At 36.6% G+C, this 16,005-nt stretch overlaps 1 protein-coding gene across 1 annotated transcript in view; it reads right to left on the bottom strand.

The window, feature by feature from the left end:
* Positions 1–16,005, bottom strand: part of ARMC2 (armadillo repeat containing 2) — an 87,879-nt gene that overhangs the window by 43,570 nt on the left and 28,304 nt on the right. The window contains 4 exon segments of the mRNA XM_006926056.3: positions 1–58; positions 4,089–4,264; positions 8,169–8,267; positions 13,134–13,210. The exon segment at positions 1–58 is cut by the window's left edge and continues 31 nt beyond it. Of these exon segments, the coding sequence (XP_006926118.1) occupies positions 1–58; positions 4,089–4,264; positions 8,169–8,267; positions 13,134–13,210 (410 nt within the window).

Below are 16,005 nucleotides of genomic sequence, written 5' to 3'. Positions count from 1 at the left end.
TGCTAATTTTAAAAATAAGTTTGCAGACATTAAGAAGATTCTTTCTGCTCACTTTAAGCTGCAGAGAAAGAAAACACATTTCTATTGCAGAGAGAAATAAAGACATGCCATTTATATTTTTTGACACAAAAATTTTAAAGTGCAACAAGAGTATTTTTAAAACATGAAGAAAATTTCTAAAAAAATCAACTTTCAAAAATTTTGGCCACATATTTGCCAACTATGGTATCTGATTGACTCATTTATAGTAAATACAATATAAATGATATTTAGAGTAAGTACATTTTAATAGTAAGCATTCATGTCTTCCTACAGTCTCATGTTTATGTGAGCTTACTACTTTTTAAAGAGTTTATGAGGAAAAGGGGGGATGATGCTGTTTAATTAAATGGAGTAACTGCTTTAAAACACAAAAATAAGAAATAAAGATACCAAAGTTTCAAATTACATTACCTTAAAAAGAATGCATAGTGCAGGTGAAAAAAAAAGGGAAAAAGTATTCTCTTTATCATTTGTATAAAAGAAAAAAAGTCATATTCTCTGATTAGATTATATATTTATTTTTTTTAAGGTTATTTCTGGAATGCTTTGGGATAATCACAAGTAATGTTCAAAGTTTAAAATTACCTTCTAAATCACGCAAAAATATTCAAGTAAATTAAACAGGGGCGATAAGGAAGTGTATGTTTTTAAAAAACAGTACAGGAGAACTAACTGAATCGAATGGTCTAAATTTGTATATTTATCTACAGTAGTAAAAACTAAAAAGAAAAATCCTAAGTGTCCAAAATTAGGGACTAATTTAATAAATTGTGGAACATCAATACTATTCATATTGAGCAGTAATGACAAGTATTTAAATGAATAACTTCTGGGGGGAGAGGGAGGAGGGCGGTAGATGGGGTAAAAGAGGTCAAAAAAATAAATAACTGCATTATGTTTAAAAAGAAAGACATTTATAAGCTATTATAAGATGGAAATATTACATGCCCTCATTGCATGTGAAATATGTTTGTAGGAATATAGTCATCTGAATAAATAAATATAACTGTGTGAAAAGGATGGCATATGGGTCATTATATCATCATTAAAAAGTATCTTTAAAATTATCTTCCATAATGTTTATTGAGTTTTCAGTCAGTTTAAGAAAAAGATATTGAAATTTGTCAGACACATTTTTTAAAGACTTGTTCTGTGTTCAATCCACAAATATTGAGCTCCATTGTATACGAGGCCCTGTGCTGTTCACGGTAGGAGATACCGTGATGAAATCAATCAGCTCTTGCTCTGGGCCTCTTCCTGTTATCTCAAAGCGAGCCTGAATATTAGGTGTCGTCATTTCCATTTTCCAACTGAGGAGACTGCTCCTCAGATAGGTCATGTCAACTCATCTCAGAATCATCTGTGCAGGCATGTATTAGAAATGCAGATTCCCAGGCCTCACCCAGCCCAACTGAATCAGAATTTGCATTTCAACGAGTTCCCCAGGGGATCCATGTGCATGGTCCAGTCTGAGAAGCCCTGTTAAGGAAGCCTCAGAAACTTTCACATGTGGCAGAATGGAGAGCCCTTCTGTCTTCAGGAGGAAAAATGGAAACGAGAACTTATAAACATTTTTCATAATTAGGTGTTTAAAAAAACATTGCATTAACATCCAGAAAATAAACTAAAAAAAAAAAGAAAAGAAAAAAATTATTTGCCAATGGAAAATATATTGTTCTTAATATTTAGGATTATATTTTAATCAGTTGACTATCTTCCACTAGACTTCGAGGTCAAAATCATGATTTATTATTTCTTTCTATGTGGTGGTGGTATGTAGTATGTGTTATGTACTTAAGCTTGTTGAATAAATGAATGAATACAACTAACTTCACACTCCCACCCAAATCATATTTTTAATGAAAAGTGTCAAAGGAAAAAAAAAAACTGCTGTCAGAGTTTTTATTAAAAACAACAACAACAACAACAACAGATAACCCACAATTTCCAAGTCTGCTATAAGGTCAGTTTACATTCAGAGCAAATTCCTTTGCCTTCTCTTTTGCTAAATGTAAAATTATGACTTTGAGACATGAAAAGATAATAAAATATTAAATTATATATAAAAAATATAGACTACCTTATATAAAACAGCATTTCCCCCCAACACTGTCCATTTCCTTTACTCTGCTTTATTTTCTTCTCGCAGTACTTATCAGCCCCTTTGGCACTTTATGTGTTTACCGTCTGTCTCTTCTGCTACAGTGCCAGCCCAGAGGGCAGAGGCTATGTTATCTACTTGTACTCCCAGTGTCGAGAGTCCCTGGCACAAAATTGGTTCCTTTAGTGGGGTATTTTTCTTACATTAAAAATAGTAGTTTTTTCTATTTAAAGCAAATTTGAAAAATTAAAGAGAAGTTTACAAATCACTCATAATACTACCACTATATATAATCACTGTTGACATACTGATATTTCTTTTCTTTTTTTTTCTCCTGTATAGGATACTAGATTTTTTCTCCTCCTGAATATAGTTATATTCATACTGTACATATGTCTGTACTCTAAATAAATCAACATAGATTGATACATTTTTAAAAGTTTTGATACAAAGGCTAAAATCAAAATGGCTGTCTGGCAAACCTCATTTAACTAAGAATGCAAGAAATCAGAACACTATGCTCATAGATTTTTTTAACTTTATAGTTATATAATTTAAAATGTCTGAATTATAATATTAAACTGGTAGATAAAATATTGACAGGAGTTTTAGAAACTTCTTAGTCCTGTATATGTTTAGTGTTTTGCTGATTTTTTTTTCTTCAACAGCTTTTTATGTGGTCTTTTTAATATTAACATAGAACTCCATCACCAAAGCCTAAGTGAAACAACAGCTTGCCTGGAACATTATCGGAGATTCACGAGGCAGACAGGAAGTTGGGCTTGAGGGTCCTAAAGGTCCTTCCTGACCTCGTGGTTCTGCAGTTCATCAGGAGGGACCGCCTACCCATCTCTCGCTAGGGAGCGTAGCCTAGCCGAGCCTTGCCCCTGATTCAGCGGGGCAGTCCATGTTACTGAGAGAGCTCTATCTAAATGCACGTTTCATTCAGAAGGTGATCAATTATCAGCAACGAGTGGGATTCAAACACTACTGAAATCACTATTTCAAAAAAGAGTTGCTTTCTGAGTCATGTGTCATATCACAATTTTTAAAAAGAGGGTGAATAGTTGAGGATGACAGCTAAATAAGAACGTAGCTGCTCCAATAAACTGTATAGGATATGTAGTCAGAACATCCTGCTTTATGAAAGATATCAAAATAAGAAACGGTGGACACTCTTACTAAACTGTTAGTATGACTAGGCTTACCTCCACTGTGTACTTTAAGATTTTAAATTGTTTGAATTATGGGGTGTTAACATAATCGCTTTTACTTTTATGAAACTGGGTAAACAAAGCTTTATTCATTTGTTTTAGCGGCTCTCTTAGAACATTCTATAATAATTGTGTGTTATCTTTTGGTTCCAACTGTTTATGGCTGTGACAACAAAGTACTCCCTTCAAACAATGATATCATTTTGTTCAAGACAGAGTTTCTGTATTTTTATTTGGTGTCTGGCCTTTTCTTCTAACACCTCACAGGAGACTTCTATGACTACCTTCCCACGACCACATGCAGCTGTTTCTCTGTTTCATGCTGGTTCTTAATGCACCTGGCCATTGTGTCTAAGTTAACTTAAGTTATTTATTAAATCATGTGACAATATCAAGTCCCCACCAGAAACCACAGCCTGCACTCTGCTACTGATCTCCAGTCAAGTCAGTTGAGCAACTATTTTAAATATATTTGCCTATTGTCACATTTTTTAAACCTAGCCACAGTCTATACGTAAGAGTTTATTTGAACATTTTCTCTGTCCTCAGCCTTAGTTCCTTAGATAGTACTTTCTAGTTAAATTCTAGGACGTTAATTTATTACCTTAATTTCTTTCAAGATTCTAAATGAACACATTACATTTCTAATCTTCTTTGTAGTATTTACAAATAAAGCATTAAACAAAAAATTTTATGTGTTACAGTCTAGACCAGAGGAAAGAAAAACTTACTGCTAGAATAATTTTTGCAAGTTTAAGGCTGAGTGAGTCTGAGCCAACATCAACTAGTTTATACAGGGTCTTCAGAAGAATACTTCTTCTCTTAAATTTACTTCCAAGCATGTTTCCTTCCTCTAAAGCGTGATGAAGTTGTGTGCAAGCAGTACAAACCATTTCAGTGTTCTCTTCTGTCAGGGCAAAGAGAGTAAAGCAGCAGTTACTAATTAAGGTCATTTTCAAGTGCATCAAACACAGACAGTGTAAGTAAAAACCCCGTAACTGTTTTCTCAGACATCTTCCAATTCCTGGACTATGCTTTTCCTCTTCTCGTATCATTTCCCTCTAACTGATTTTCTTTTTCATTTCATTGATCCATCTCCTACCATGGCAACTTATTTACTAATCAGTCAGTTAGCTTATCTAGAGCACAGTCTTCCAAAGAATGGAACTGTATCTATTTCAGTTGGTTTCCTTCATTCTAAATACCATCCACCTCAGCCAGTGCTCTGTTCAGCATCATGGAAGCATACCACATGCATTTCCATCTTCAACCCTTTGTGGCATAGTTCTACTGGCCTAGAATGTTCTCCTTACGTTTATTCTTACTAATTTTGGTCCTTCAAGGCTCTGTTGATGTTCTGGCTGGTCCAGAAAATGTTATTTCATACTATTCCACATACAACAAATGTTATTTCATACTATTATATATGTATGTATGTATGTATATATGTATAGTGTTATATGTCTGGTACCTTCAAACAGATATGTCATGCTAAATGAGTATAGAACCATGTCTTATATGTTTGTATAAATAGTACAGGAGCAGGGAGAATACTATACTGACGACCTATAACATAGTTTAATACATATTCATTTTCTAATATATCTGTTGATGAAAACAAGGATCGATATTTTTTTCTGTGAGAATAATGCTCATTATCTGAGAAAAGAGGGCTCAAATAGAACAAAATCTCAAAATGTCGCCAAATTTTCACTATCATTTGTAGGTAGTTATTAGAAAAGAAGAGAATAAAAAAGAAGACTTTAGTTAGGAAATAGGCAGACCTAGAACACTTTATATTAAGAATTCTGAGGAAAGCAATCTTGGAAAGTGGCAGCCCTACTAATAGGCATACAAGGAAGAAAAGCAGCAGACAACATGGAACGTGAGGAGAAATATAAGAATCCTATGTCTAAGGTATTCAGTTGAAAAATATTATCTCTGATAGATTCCCTCACAAAATTTAAAAGTAGGAAGCCAATCTTAAATAAATACCATAATGTGTTCTTAAAAGCCCACATAGAGGAAGTGTGCGCCTGCAAAAGGAAATGACTCAGGCCATTTTTAGCTCTTTTCAACAATAACATCTAAGAAAAAATTTAAACCTCAATAGCTAAGTAACCTTCAATGCCTTTCAGATATGTACTTAAATAAATGAATCGATGGGAAATGACTTAGACTAACTTTAAATAAAGGGAAAACCTGAGCCCTATTGTAAGAAACACTTTTGTTTTGTTGTTTTATTCTTCTGTGACTGGCAGTTTCTTCACAAACCTTGAGCCCAGGCCATGGACCACTCTCTGACAGTGGGGAGACTTCAAGGCATTTTTCTAATACTTCCCTCCACAAACTCTTCAGCCTGGTAGGTTCTACTCAAGAATAGCTGTTTTAGCTTGAAAGAAATTTAAAAGAAAGGCTCAAGGGCCAAATTTTAAACTATTGATCAAATTAACCTATACCAGTGTTTTGTTATAAATGCCATATATTCTTAAAAGACAACTTGAATCTAAGAGCTATCAACATTCTCAAGGGGCTAAAGCAAGTGAATGGAAGTTTGATGAATGATCTAAACTAACAGAGTCTCAAAGTAACTTCTCCCCATAAGATATTTATTTAATTACAAGAGGGGAAATAGTAATTTTACAGTGGCAAAAACTGGCAGACACCACCTTCCCCAAGTGATCAAAGTTCACATCACCAGTAATGGATCAAATCAGCCTCCTGATATGATGCAATGAGGACAGAGCACCGCTCATCCCACAGACCTGCCCCAAATGCCTAACCTGAATCTAATTGTGAGGAAATACCAGACAAACCTAATTTGTGGGGCAGTCTCCAAACAATTGGCCTGCACTCTTCAAATATGTCAAGATCATGAAAGAGACATGACAAATAATCAGAACTTGTGACCTAGAATTTTCTTTTTCTATAAACTAAATTATTAGGACAACTGTCGAAATCTGAATAAGGTTTGTATAGTATTGTATGGTAATTTCCAGATATGTAACAGAATGCCCTGGTTTCTAAAAATACATACTCGCAGACTTAGGGATATGGGCCATCACGTAAGCCACTTGTTCTCAAAGGGTTTACAAAAGGAGAAAACAATGTGTATACGTGTGTTGGGGAGGGGTGCTGTAGACAAAAAGAGAGCAAGAGGGAGCGGGTTGAGGAAGAGAGAACGATAAAGCAAATATGGTAAAATGTTAATATTTGGGGAATTGGGGGGGAGAGCGTATGGGATTTCTTTGTACTATTCTTGCAACTTTTCTGTAAGTCTGAAATTATATCAGAATAAAAAGTAAAGGAGAAAAAAAGAAGAAGGAAGAAGAAAGAATCTCAAAGGGTGAAGTAACCCAGCCCTGCCACCATTTGCTGTTCGTAAAGTTGTCTACGGAAGACGTGCCATACTTCAGGATTCGATAATCCTTCTAAGAAGGGAGATTTATCCACGTTTTGAATCCCAAACTCCTGTTACTCCTGCCCGTGTCGTGGTGGCAGAACCCTCAGAACCCTCTTAAAACCCTCAGGCTGAAGACTTCCTTCAAGATAGGCCTCCCCTGCCGGCCATTCTCCCCAACGTGTTCTTCTTCGTACGTTTTCTCTTTTAACTCTGACCCAGACTGATTGTGCTCCTCGCTAGTTTTTGCACACATCTCTTAAAATAAAGGGCCCAAAGTTAAACTGGATCACTAGCAAGAGGGTGAATAACTCTAGAGGGGACAAAGTGAACACGTTCTTATTTTCAGGGATTTGCGCTGCAGTGAACTTGGTGATGATCTCGTCTCCCGCACTGCTCATGTGGCAGGTGAGAACACTATTGCTCACGGCCATATGCTTAGTTAGAAGCAGTGCCAGGACAGAAACCCTGTCCAGGGCTCCCACGTCAATCATGAACACCGCTAAGCACAACAGGGAGCAGGGGAGGCGGGGAGGTCATCTGAACCTTTTAGGAAGGTCTTCTGCATGACCTCCCTGTTTGGCTGCTGGGGAAGGCTCATTTATCCTGCTCCTCCTATGGCCCCTCTGTGTGGCTATCGTGCTGCTTTGCTCATCAAGGAACACTTATTCCACAATTCCTAGTGAGGGCCTGCTGTGCACTGCGTGCCAGGCGCTGAGCTCCGCCCTGGGACCATGACTGCAGCTTTAGAGGAACCTATTTCCACTTCAGAGACGGGCTCCCCGAGGAGGAGCGGCACAGAGGGAGAAGGTGACGGGGCAGGGAAGGGGACATTCTCCTGACAAGCTTTCTACATGTCACCTTTGCAGAGACCTGTTGGTCACGGGCTTTCATTGCTGGGGCATCAGCATGCAAGGCACATCCCAGGACACTTCCTGCTCTGAGCGGCACCTCTGACAGGTGCGCTCATCCTCAGGAGAGTAGGACATACAGATTTGGATCTAAAAAACCAGAAGCACACCTGCCAAAGATGCCAGTCTATGAGATTTAGTCAAAGTTTCAAAGGCCTGAAATCCGTTTTAATCTCTCTCTTACATGAACTGCTACCCTAGAAAGTTCAAATCAGCATTTTATTGGGCAGAGGAAGTGACAATTAATTTATATTCCAAGGGGAATTTTAGAAGTAGGCTCTCTTGCTGCATTTAAAGTATAATTTTACTCACTAAATATTAGGTTTACATTAATATTTAATATATACATTTCTGGGTAAATAAGTAGATGGCTTTATTTGTTTTTGAACATGTTCACAGAAATCATAGTCAAAGTGTACTGAAAATATCAGGGAAATGGGGGACATATAAATAACCACGGATACTTTTGATTTAAAACAAAAACCGCTTTTTTTTTTTACCTTTTTCTAATTCATGCAAAATTGGTACTATCCTTGTATTCCAAAAGATATCATCTACTTCACTGTCGATATCCTTTTCTTGCGAGTTGGCTTTTGAAACTGCAAAAGAAACCCAGAGCAGGAGAAAGAGCCATGAAAAAGGAGTTATAACTGGAGCACCATCGAGTCTTTGCTATTCATCACTAAAATTAATGAACTCCAGAATTAAATTTCACACTGCCCCCCAAGCCCAACTAATACTTTAGAACTACATGTCTTCTAATCGAATCACCCCAGAACAAACTAAGATAATGTAAAGAAAGCAGATTGGGACACTTCATAAAGTCTGAAGCCTTGTAAATATTGAAATTAGTGTCAGTAAGGCAAACAGTTTTTGAGTTATTTTTACTTAAACTTGTCCCTCTGTAATGTAGAATTAAAAGAAAACTATAGATATGTAACAATAAGGATTTGAAAATGTTTAATGAAAAGTCTTCTAAAAGGCCTGGAGGGACTTTCTTTCCTATAGAAAATAAAACATCTACATCATTGTGAAGCCAGTGCCTTTAATGCTGAATGATTTTGTGGGGAGTGGGTAGTAGGACGAGCCTGGGCTTTGGGCACTGACAGGTCTCAATTCAAATTCACACTTCATTATTGATGCTTTGGGTGACAGGGGCTGGTTTCTCATCCTTTCTGAGCCTCATCAGCAAAACAGAGATTAAAATATTTCCCTTCAAAGGGAAAAAAGGTGAAAGGGAATAAGAGGCTCCAATTTCTAGCTACAAAAAAATAAGTCATGGGGATGTAATGTACAGCATAGAGAATATAGTCAATAATATTTTGATAGTGTTGTACGGTGTCAGATGGTTGCTGGACTTATCATAGTGATTACTTCTTTTGGTATATAAATATTGAATAATTATGATGTATACCTGAAACTAATACAGTATGTTAGTTATATTTTAATAAAAATCTTTTTTTAAAAAAGAAATAGACCTGGTAAAAAAAAAAATTTTGCCTTCAGGGTTATCAGAATTAAAAGACATGATATAGGCAAAGCTCTGAGTCCAGTGCACAGCATCTAACAACACTCAATAAATAGAAATTTCATTTCCCTGATTGAAAAAAACAAACAAACAGGCTATCTCTGTCTGAAGTGTATCAGGCTGTATGATACACTAAATCATCAGGGGGGATGCTGCCTGGGAATGCAGGCTGTAGAAGATTAATGGCTACCATTGGCTGTGGACTTTAGATGCAGCAGGCCCATATCTAATTTTTGTAATAACACTATGAGGAGGTCCCTATATTGTCCCCATCTTCTAGATGAGGAAAGTGGAGCCCAGGTGTATTAAGTTACCTGTCCAAGATCAAATGGCTCCATAGCCCTTGTACTTGACCTCTATGCTATTCTGCCCTGCAGACCAGCAAACTAAAAGGGAACTTTGGAAGGAAACATAAATCGTATTAGAAGGTGTTTATATATATCGCACGATTATATATCGCATAGACAATATCTTAAGATCTGAAACAATGACAGTTAGCTGGAGGGGACACTGCCATGGGGGTACTCAGGAGCAGTGCTGGAGACATATTCCTTACCTCCCTTCTCTCAAGTCTACCCTATACGACCCTCACCTGGCACCCAGTCTGTACTGGTTCAGGGAATCTATGCTTTCTCAGGGTGGACCCAGTACCAATTAGGTGACCACACAGTGGGTCTCTGGACTTAAAAATGTCACATGATAAGTTAGAAATCATAGGGGCAATCAGGGGGTTCCACAGAGAGAGCCAGAGAGAGAGAGAGCAGTGAAAGGGCTTGTGGCCTGTACACTTTTAGGTTGTTTTAACTTATAAAAGGACAAGCTAACCAGGGAGACCTGTTCACAGCACAGGTTCTAGAGTCCCTGTCTGGGTTTGGGTCGTAGCTATGCTACCTACTAGCTGATTGACTTTAGGCAAGTTGCTTCAATTTTCCTCCGCAAAATGGGATGACAATGGTTATCTCCAAGTATTGGGATTATGGGTTATTAATTTCTTTTATGTGCTCTTTTATATTTTCCAGAATCTCTAATGCACTTGCATTACACTTGAACAGAAAAAAAAAAAAAAAAAAAGATATGACGCACACTAAATTTTCTAAGCCTGCAGTGATGATGTCACCCAGGAGAAGCAGGAAAGCTATACAAAGTACTCATCCACCCAGTACACAGGCCTTCCCCTAATGCACTCCATGCTGCACACGGCCACTCCCAATTGCAGCAAGTCTAGGCTTGCCTTTTTATTAAACCTCCCTAACACCAGGAGGGGCCAATGCAAGATGGGCAGGAAGAGCACTTGAACAGCAAAAGAAGACAGAAAGGCGTTGTCCACAAAGTTGTAATTAGACATACAGGTGCTGCCAATGGTTTTAACAGCAAGGTTTCACATAATCTGTCTAACCTATAAGCAAGAATTCACCATAAAACACATAGTTGAACTGTGTTTAGGGCAAAATCCATCCACAATACAGTATAGGTTCACAATCCCTTACCCAAAGCCTTTGGAACCGGATGTGGTTCAGGATTCAGAAAATTTTGAATTTTATTAAGGGAAAATGGAGTATGCACAGCATATTACATACCACCTCCAGAAGGGCTTCTGGTGCAGCTCCCTGTAGCAAAATATGCAAATATTCACACTAATGAAGCAAAGACCACATTGGCTTCCCATGAGTTAAGGTCGGGCATTGTCACTAAATGAGTTTGAAAAGCATTTCAGCTCACAGGGATTTGGGGATTTCAGAACTACAGATAAAGGATTGTAGACCAGCTCAAAGTTTTGAATCTTTACATTTATAAATCTGCCCAACTTTGATATACTACGGATATAGATTCTAAAAGGAAACACGAATATTTAATCAGTATAAAAAACAGTTGCTTATATTCCCAGGTATGTGACATACTCAAAGTTCAAAATATGTGAATAAAATCAATGTATATCAAGTGAAAAGCCAAAAGATAATGCCAGACAAATAATTTAATCAACAAATACTTATGAGGCACTTAAATTTACTAGAAATACAAATTTCAAGTCCAAATTGGCATTTTTACGTTTTATGCAATATGCTCTTTAATAGAAAAGCTCTATGAGAAACCAGGATTATCAACCCATTTCTTAGGACAAAATTGGTAACATGTTCACCTCAGGAAGAGTCAAATTATGGGGCTGAGCCAGAAATCACAGAACACTTTATTTAGCCTTCAAAAAGGAGAGGCTCTCACAGGCCCTTCTCGATGGTTTTAAGATTTGTTTCTTCTCAGAAGTTAGCCAGACATGGTGTTGTAAGGGTTTGCTTTCAACTCTCTCTTTGGGATCACTGCATGAGTGGTTGTTTCCAGTTAGTCTTTCCACACCTTCATCCCTTCACATACCTCCTCCAACTCTGCTCTCCACAAAAATCTCATTTTACATACTAACCCAGTTTCTATTCTAGAAATTGAAGCACGGAATCATGTGATTACTTTATAAGAGCCACAAAAAATAAAGTTTGTCTCAGTCTTGGGCAACAAACTAATATTTTAGAAAGCATTTTCCTCTAGGTTCGCTGTTGGCTAAATATAAAAACTATGATTCGACAGGAAATTGGGTAAGCCAAGCAGACATTTCAGCATGTTTTTGAAGATTTTGCTATCTCAGTGGTTATAGCTCTTAACCACACTTTTGAGTTCTAGACATAAAAACGTGACACAATGTTTATTGGCTGATGTTTTTAGCATGTAAATGTAAAATCCTTAGCAACAATGCTGACACAGATATTAGTCTAAGTTTTCCTGAGTACTATAGAAATTTTCATTGACCAAAACAGTCTTTTTCTTGACCAGAAATTAGTTTTAAAGATAATAAAATATTTTTTGAACCTGATGTTATTTAGTCTCATAAAATTGTATGTGTACAATAAAAGTACAAAGAATATAACAAACACCTGTGTATTCAAAACTAGTTTCATCAAATATTAACCATATTGTCATCCCCCTCCTTATTTTAAAGAACTAACACATTACAGATATAGTTGATGCCCTCTGTATGCCTCCCGCTACGGGTTCCCCTTCTCCTTCTTCCTCCAAGGGTCACCACCATTCTAAATCAGGTGGTTATTTTTATCATGCTTGACTTCACATGTTTACCACATAGATCTGTATCCATAAACAACATATGTCAGAGTTTCTGCAATTTAATTTTTTTTAAATGTTATGTTTGTACTCATTTCATTCAATATTTTTTTACTATGCTCATTTTTAAAATTTTTTAATTTTAATTTAATTAATTTGCAACATATGTCAGAGTTTCTGCAATTTAATTTTTTTAAATGTTATGTTTGTACTCATTTCATTTAATATATTTTTACTATCCTCATTTTTAAAATTTTTAAATTTTAATTTAATTAATTTATTTTTAATTGAAGAAATGATTTAACTCCCCCCTCTCCTGTCTACCTCCCTCATTCAATATTATAAATGTAGTCTAGTTCATTTTTCTAATTGCTATATTCCATTGCATGGTACATTTTGTATCATTTCTTGTCTGTGATTTATAGTTACATATTTTTCTCCGTTTAAAGCCCCAAAGGGCTGTCTTCATATAGTTAACATAGTTTTCATTTAAGTGAGTGATAATTTTGAACTAAAGTTTTGAACTTGAAAACTATGTCGATGGCAAGTTTTGCAACTTTCCAAATGCTTTTATAAAATAATTTCTATAAGATCATTAAGATTGCAATCTGTAGGTGTTTGAGCTGGGTAACAGTAAGAATGGCAAGATTGTTGTGAAAATAGAAAAAACTTGTAATAATAAATGTTGATGTGTGACCAAGATGAACACAGTTTCTGTAGTTTTCAAACAGTGAGCTAACATCAGATATCTTTGGTACAAATGTTCTTCCTTTGGATGAAGATGCCGAAGATGAAAGAGCATTGGGAACCCCTAAGAAGACAAATGCCTCACCTGCTTTGGTTTCCAGGCTGCTCAGGTCCGAGCTGTTGGGGCATGATGCAGCCCTCAATCGCCTCTCTCCCTGGTCCCTAGGAGGAAGAGGAATATATATGACACTCAGCACAGAAGCTGAAGCATTTCTCTTTCTGTAAAGTTGGCCATATACAGTTTCTGAAGAAACCGTAGAAAAGTGTTTATGAAATGAGGTTTGGTGCTGCATAGCCCATTTTAATCAACTAATCAGCCCATTTTAATTTACAACTACGATTTATCTTTTGAAAACAAATTATGTTTTCTTAACAGTTATAGTTACTAGAAATAAGAACAAAAATAAATCCAAAGTTTACTTTGCAAATCGAAAAATTGATTAAGGATATATACCACAAGAGGTCACTGTTAGAATAAGAAAGAACTCTGATAAGCTTGAATCCCAAAAGCCTAGCATTTATGGGCTAGAAGAAACTCTCTCCCTCTCTCCGTCCGTCCCTCCCTCCCCACTTCTTTCTCTTTCTCTTTATCTCTCTCTCTCTCAATCTCAATCTCTTAATCTCTCAATTTCTTTCTCCGGACAAAAAAAAAAAAAAAAGCTGTTCTCAAATTGGTTAGATGTGCCAAGGTCATGGAGCAAGTTCAGATCTTAAACTCTGGTCTTATAATTTCCAATCCACTGCTCTTTCCATGACATCACAATGTGCCCTGTTTCCATTTTAAAATTAATCGATATTCTCAAAATGTTTTATTTTTAGACATATTTTAGGTGTTAAAAATTGAAGGTAAATTCAAACAGTCCCCAGACGACAAATATTTTGTGTTCCAAATAAGAGTAGTGGCTAGCCAATAGCAGGATTATATACTTGTTTTGTTTTGTTTTGTTTTAAAGGTAACATTTAACGTATGAAGGATATAATTTTCCTTTAGCTAGACCTTACTTTTAAATATGTGTACAATATTCTAAGGCAAAAAACACTGAGAGAATAATAGTGCAAGTTTTACATCAAAATTTCACGTATCAAATATAATATTTGCTATAAAAATCATACAGAATGCATATAGATGGTGCCAGGGTCACCCACGAACATCCATATGTGTGTCCATTGCTCCTGTTTCCTGTGTCATGAGATTCCTCATGAATGTTCAGTACTGGCTTTGATTGTCCTTTACTACTGTCCCAAGGATTACCTTCTCCAAATTTCATTTTTTCCATAAATATGTCCCTTTTCTTTAACACTTGATTTAATAATTCTTTTTATCATATAAAATATCAAGCTAATATTCTAAAAAATGTCTAATTCATTAATATTCTGAAATAATTGCTTCATTTGTATATTTAGTAAAAACATAGGTCTGATAGCAAGGTGTCCCTAGTCAATCAAAGAAATGGGGATGGGATCCTCTTTGTCAAAACTCTCAGAGTTGAGATGTAAATGAAGCACATTTCAAAGAAGACAGAAATAAAGGAAATCAACTCTATGAAAAGATGAAATACCAAAAATTTGGCAGGGTGTGAGGCCATAAGTTTCCATATTTATCACTCCCAGAAATAACAAGAAATTTTAAGGACAATAGAGGAAAGGCCTTCTTTTCATTGCTGTCCTAAACAACTATTGAAATCAAACAAGAGTGTTTTCAGCGAATGGCCTTCCAAAGTCACTGGTCCACACGCCCTGAGGACATGGCCAGTGATGAGGTTGCCTCCCTAAGCACTATCTTTGTGTATCCCCATTTCTGAGGGGGAAAAAAGAAGAGTCCTTCTTATGATATACAAAAACTCGACAGTGCTGGGTGGTACTGGTTCTCACAGAGAGCACAGAATTAGAATTGACCAATACTCTATATAACCATAATGGCACAGTGATTGAACCTGCAGACTCTGGACCCAAACTGCTTGAGTCCAAATCCTGAATCCAACACTGATCAGCTGTATGACCTAGAGCACGTTACTTAACCTACTGACCTTGGTTTCCTTGTCTTAAAATGAGAGCATTGTCTCTACTTAATACAGTGATTGGTACGTTTGAAGAACTTAATAAATTGTCAACATATTTTTCTCTTTAGTTCTGAGTCAATAAGCACCTGTCTAAGCAATCCAATGCCAGATGTTATTGTGATAAAGAACATACGAGTTGCCCTAAAGAAATTTAAAATCTACCATGAGGAACTCAGGGACTTTTTTTAAGTGGAAAATTCCAATGGAGTCTCTAAACAAGTGGTAGAATGTGAAATTCAGTGGATTACAAGAACTAGAGGGATGCTGAGAAGAAAGTGATTACTGAGAGGAAGAAGTGGGCCACAAAGTGGGCCTTAAAAGAATAAAAGTTGAACCAGCGAATGACAAGACTACCCTCGGGAGGGGAGTAGCATGAGTGAAGGTAAATAGGACATGAGAAAACTTGTACTTGGGGCAGGGGAAAACTGCACTGGGCAAGATAGGAATAGAAGGTTTCTGCTGGGAGGTATTGAGAACAGCTGCCTGAAACTTTGGGTTGAGTCAATGGACCCAATTTGATGGGCAAAGAGGAGCGGTCATAGGTTCTTCGATATGGGATTTAGAATTATGCAGTGACAAGAGTATTTGGGAGACTTGGAGAGAGGTAACAAGGACTAATCCTTCGAGGGCGAGAATGGGACTGAAGAAGAAAGAACAAATTCAAGAGACCTTACAAATGAATAATTGGTAAGATTTAGTGGTTAATTTCAGGCAGAAGAGAAAACAGAAGGTAGACCTGGAGGAACAGGATAGCAGGGTTTTCACCAACTGAAATGGGAGGTTAGAGAGTAGAACAGTTTGAGGGATAAAATGAGTCAAGGTTTTGCCATGTTGAATTTCTGATGAAAAATGGAACATCTGCAAAGGAGATGTAGAAGTCAGGAAACGCTCCATTAA

This window comes from Pteropus alecto, unplaced genomic scaffold, assembly GCF_000325575.1.
Source record: "Pteropus alecto unplaced genomic scaffold, ASM32557v1 scaffold79, whole genome shotgun sequence".
NCBI lineage: Eukaryota > Metazoa > Chordata > Mammalia > Chiroptera > Pteropodidae > Pteropus > Pteropus alecto.
This window is presented reverse-complemented; position numbering and strand designations above follow the sequence as displayed.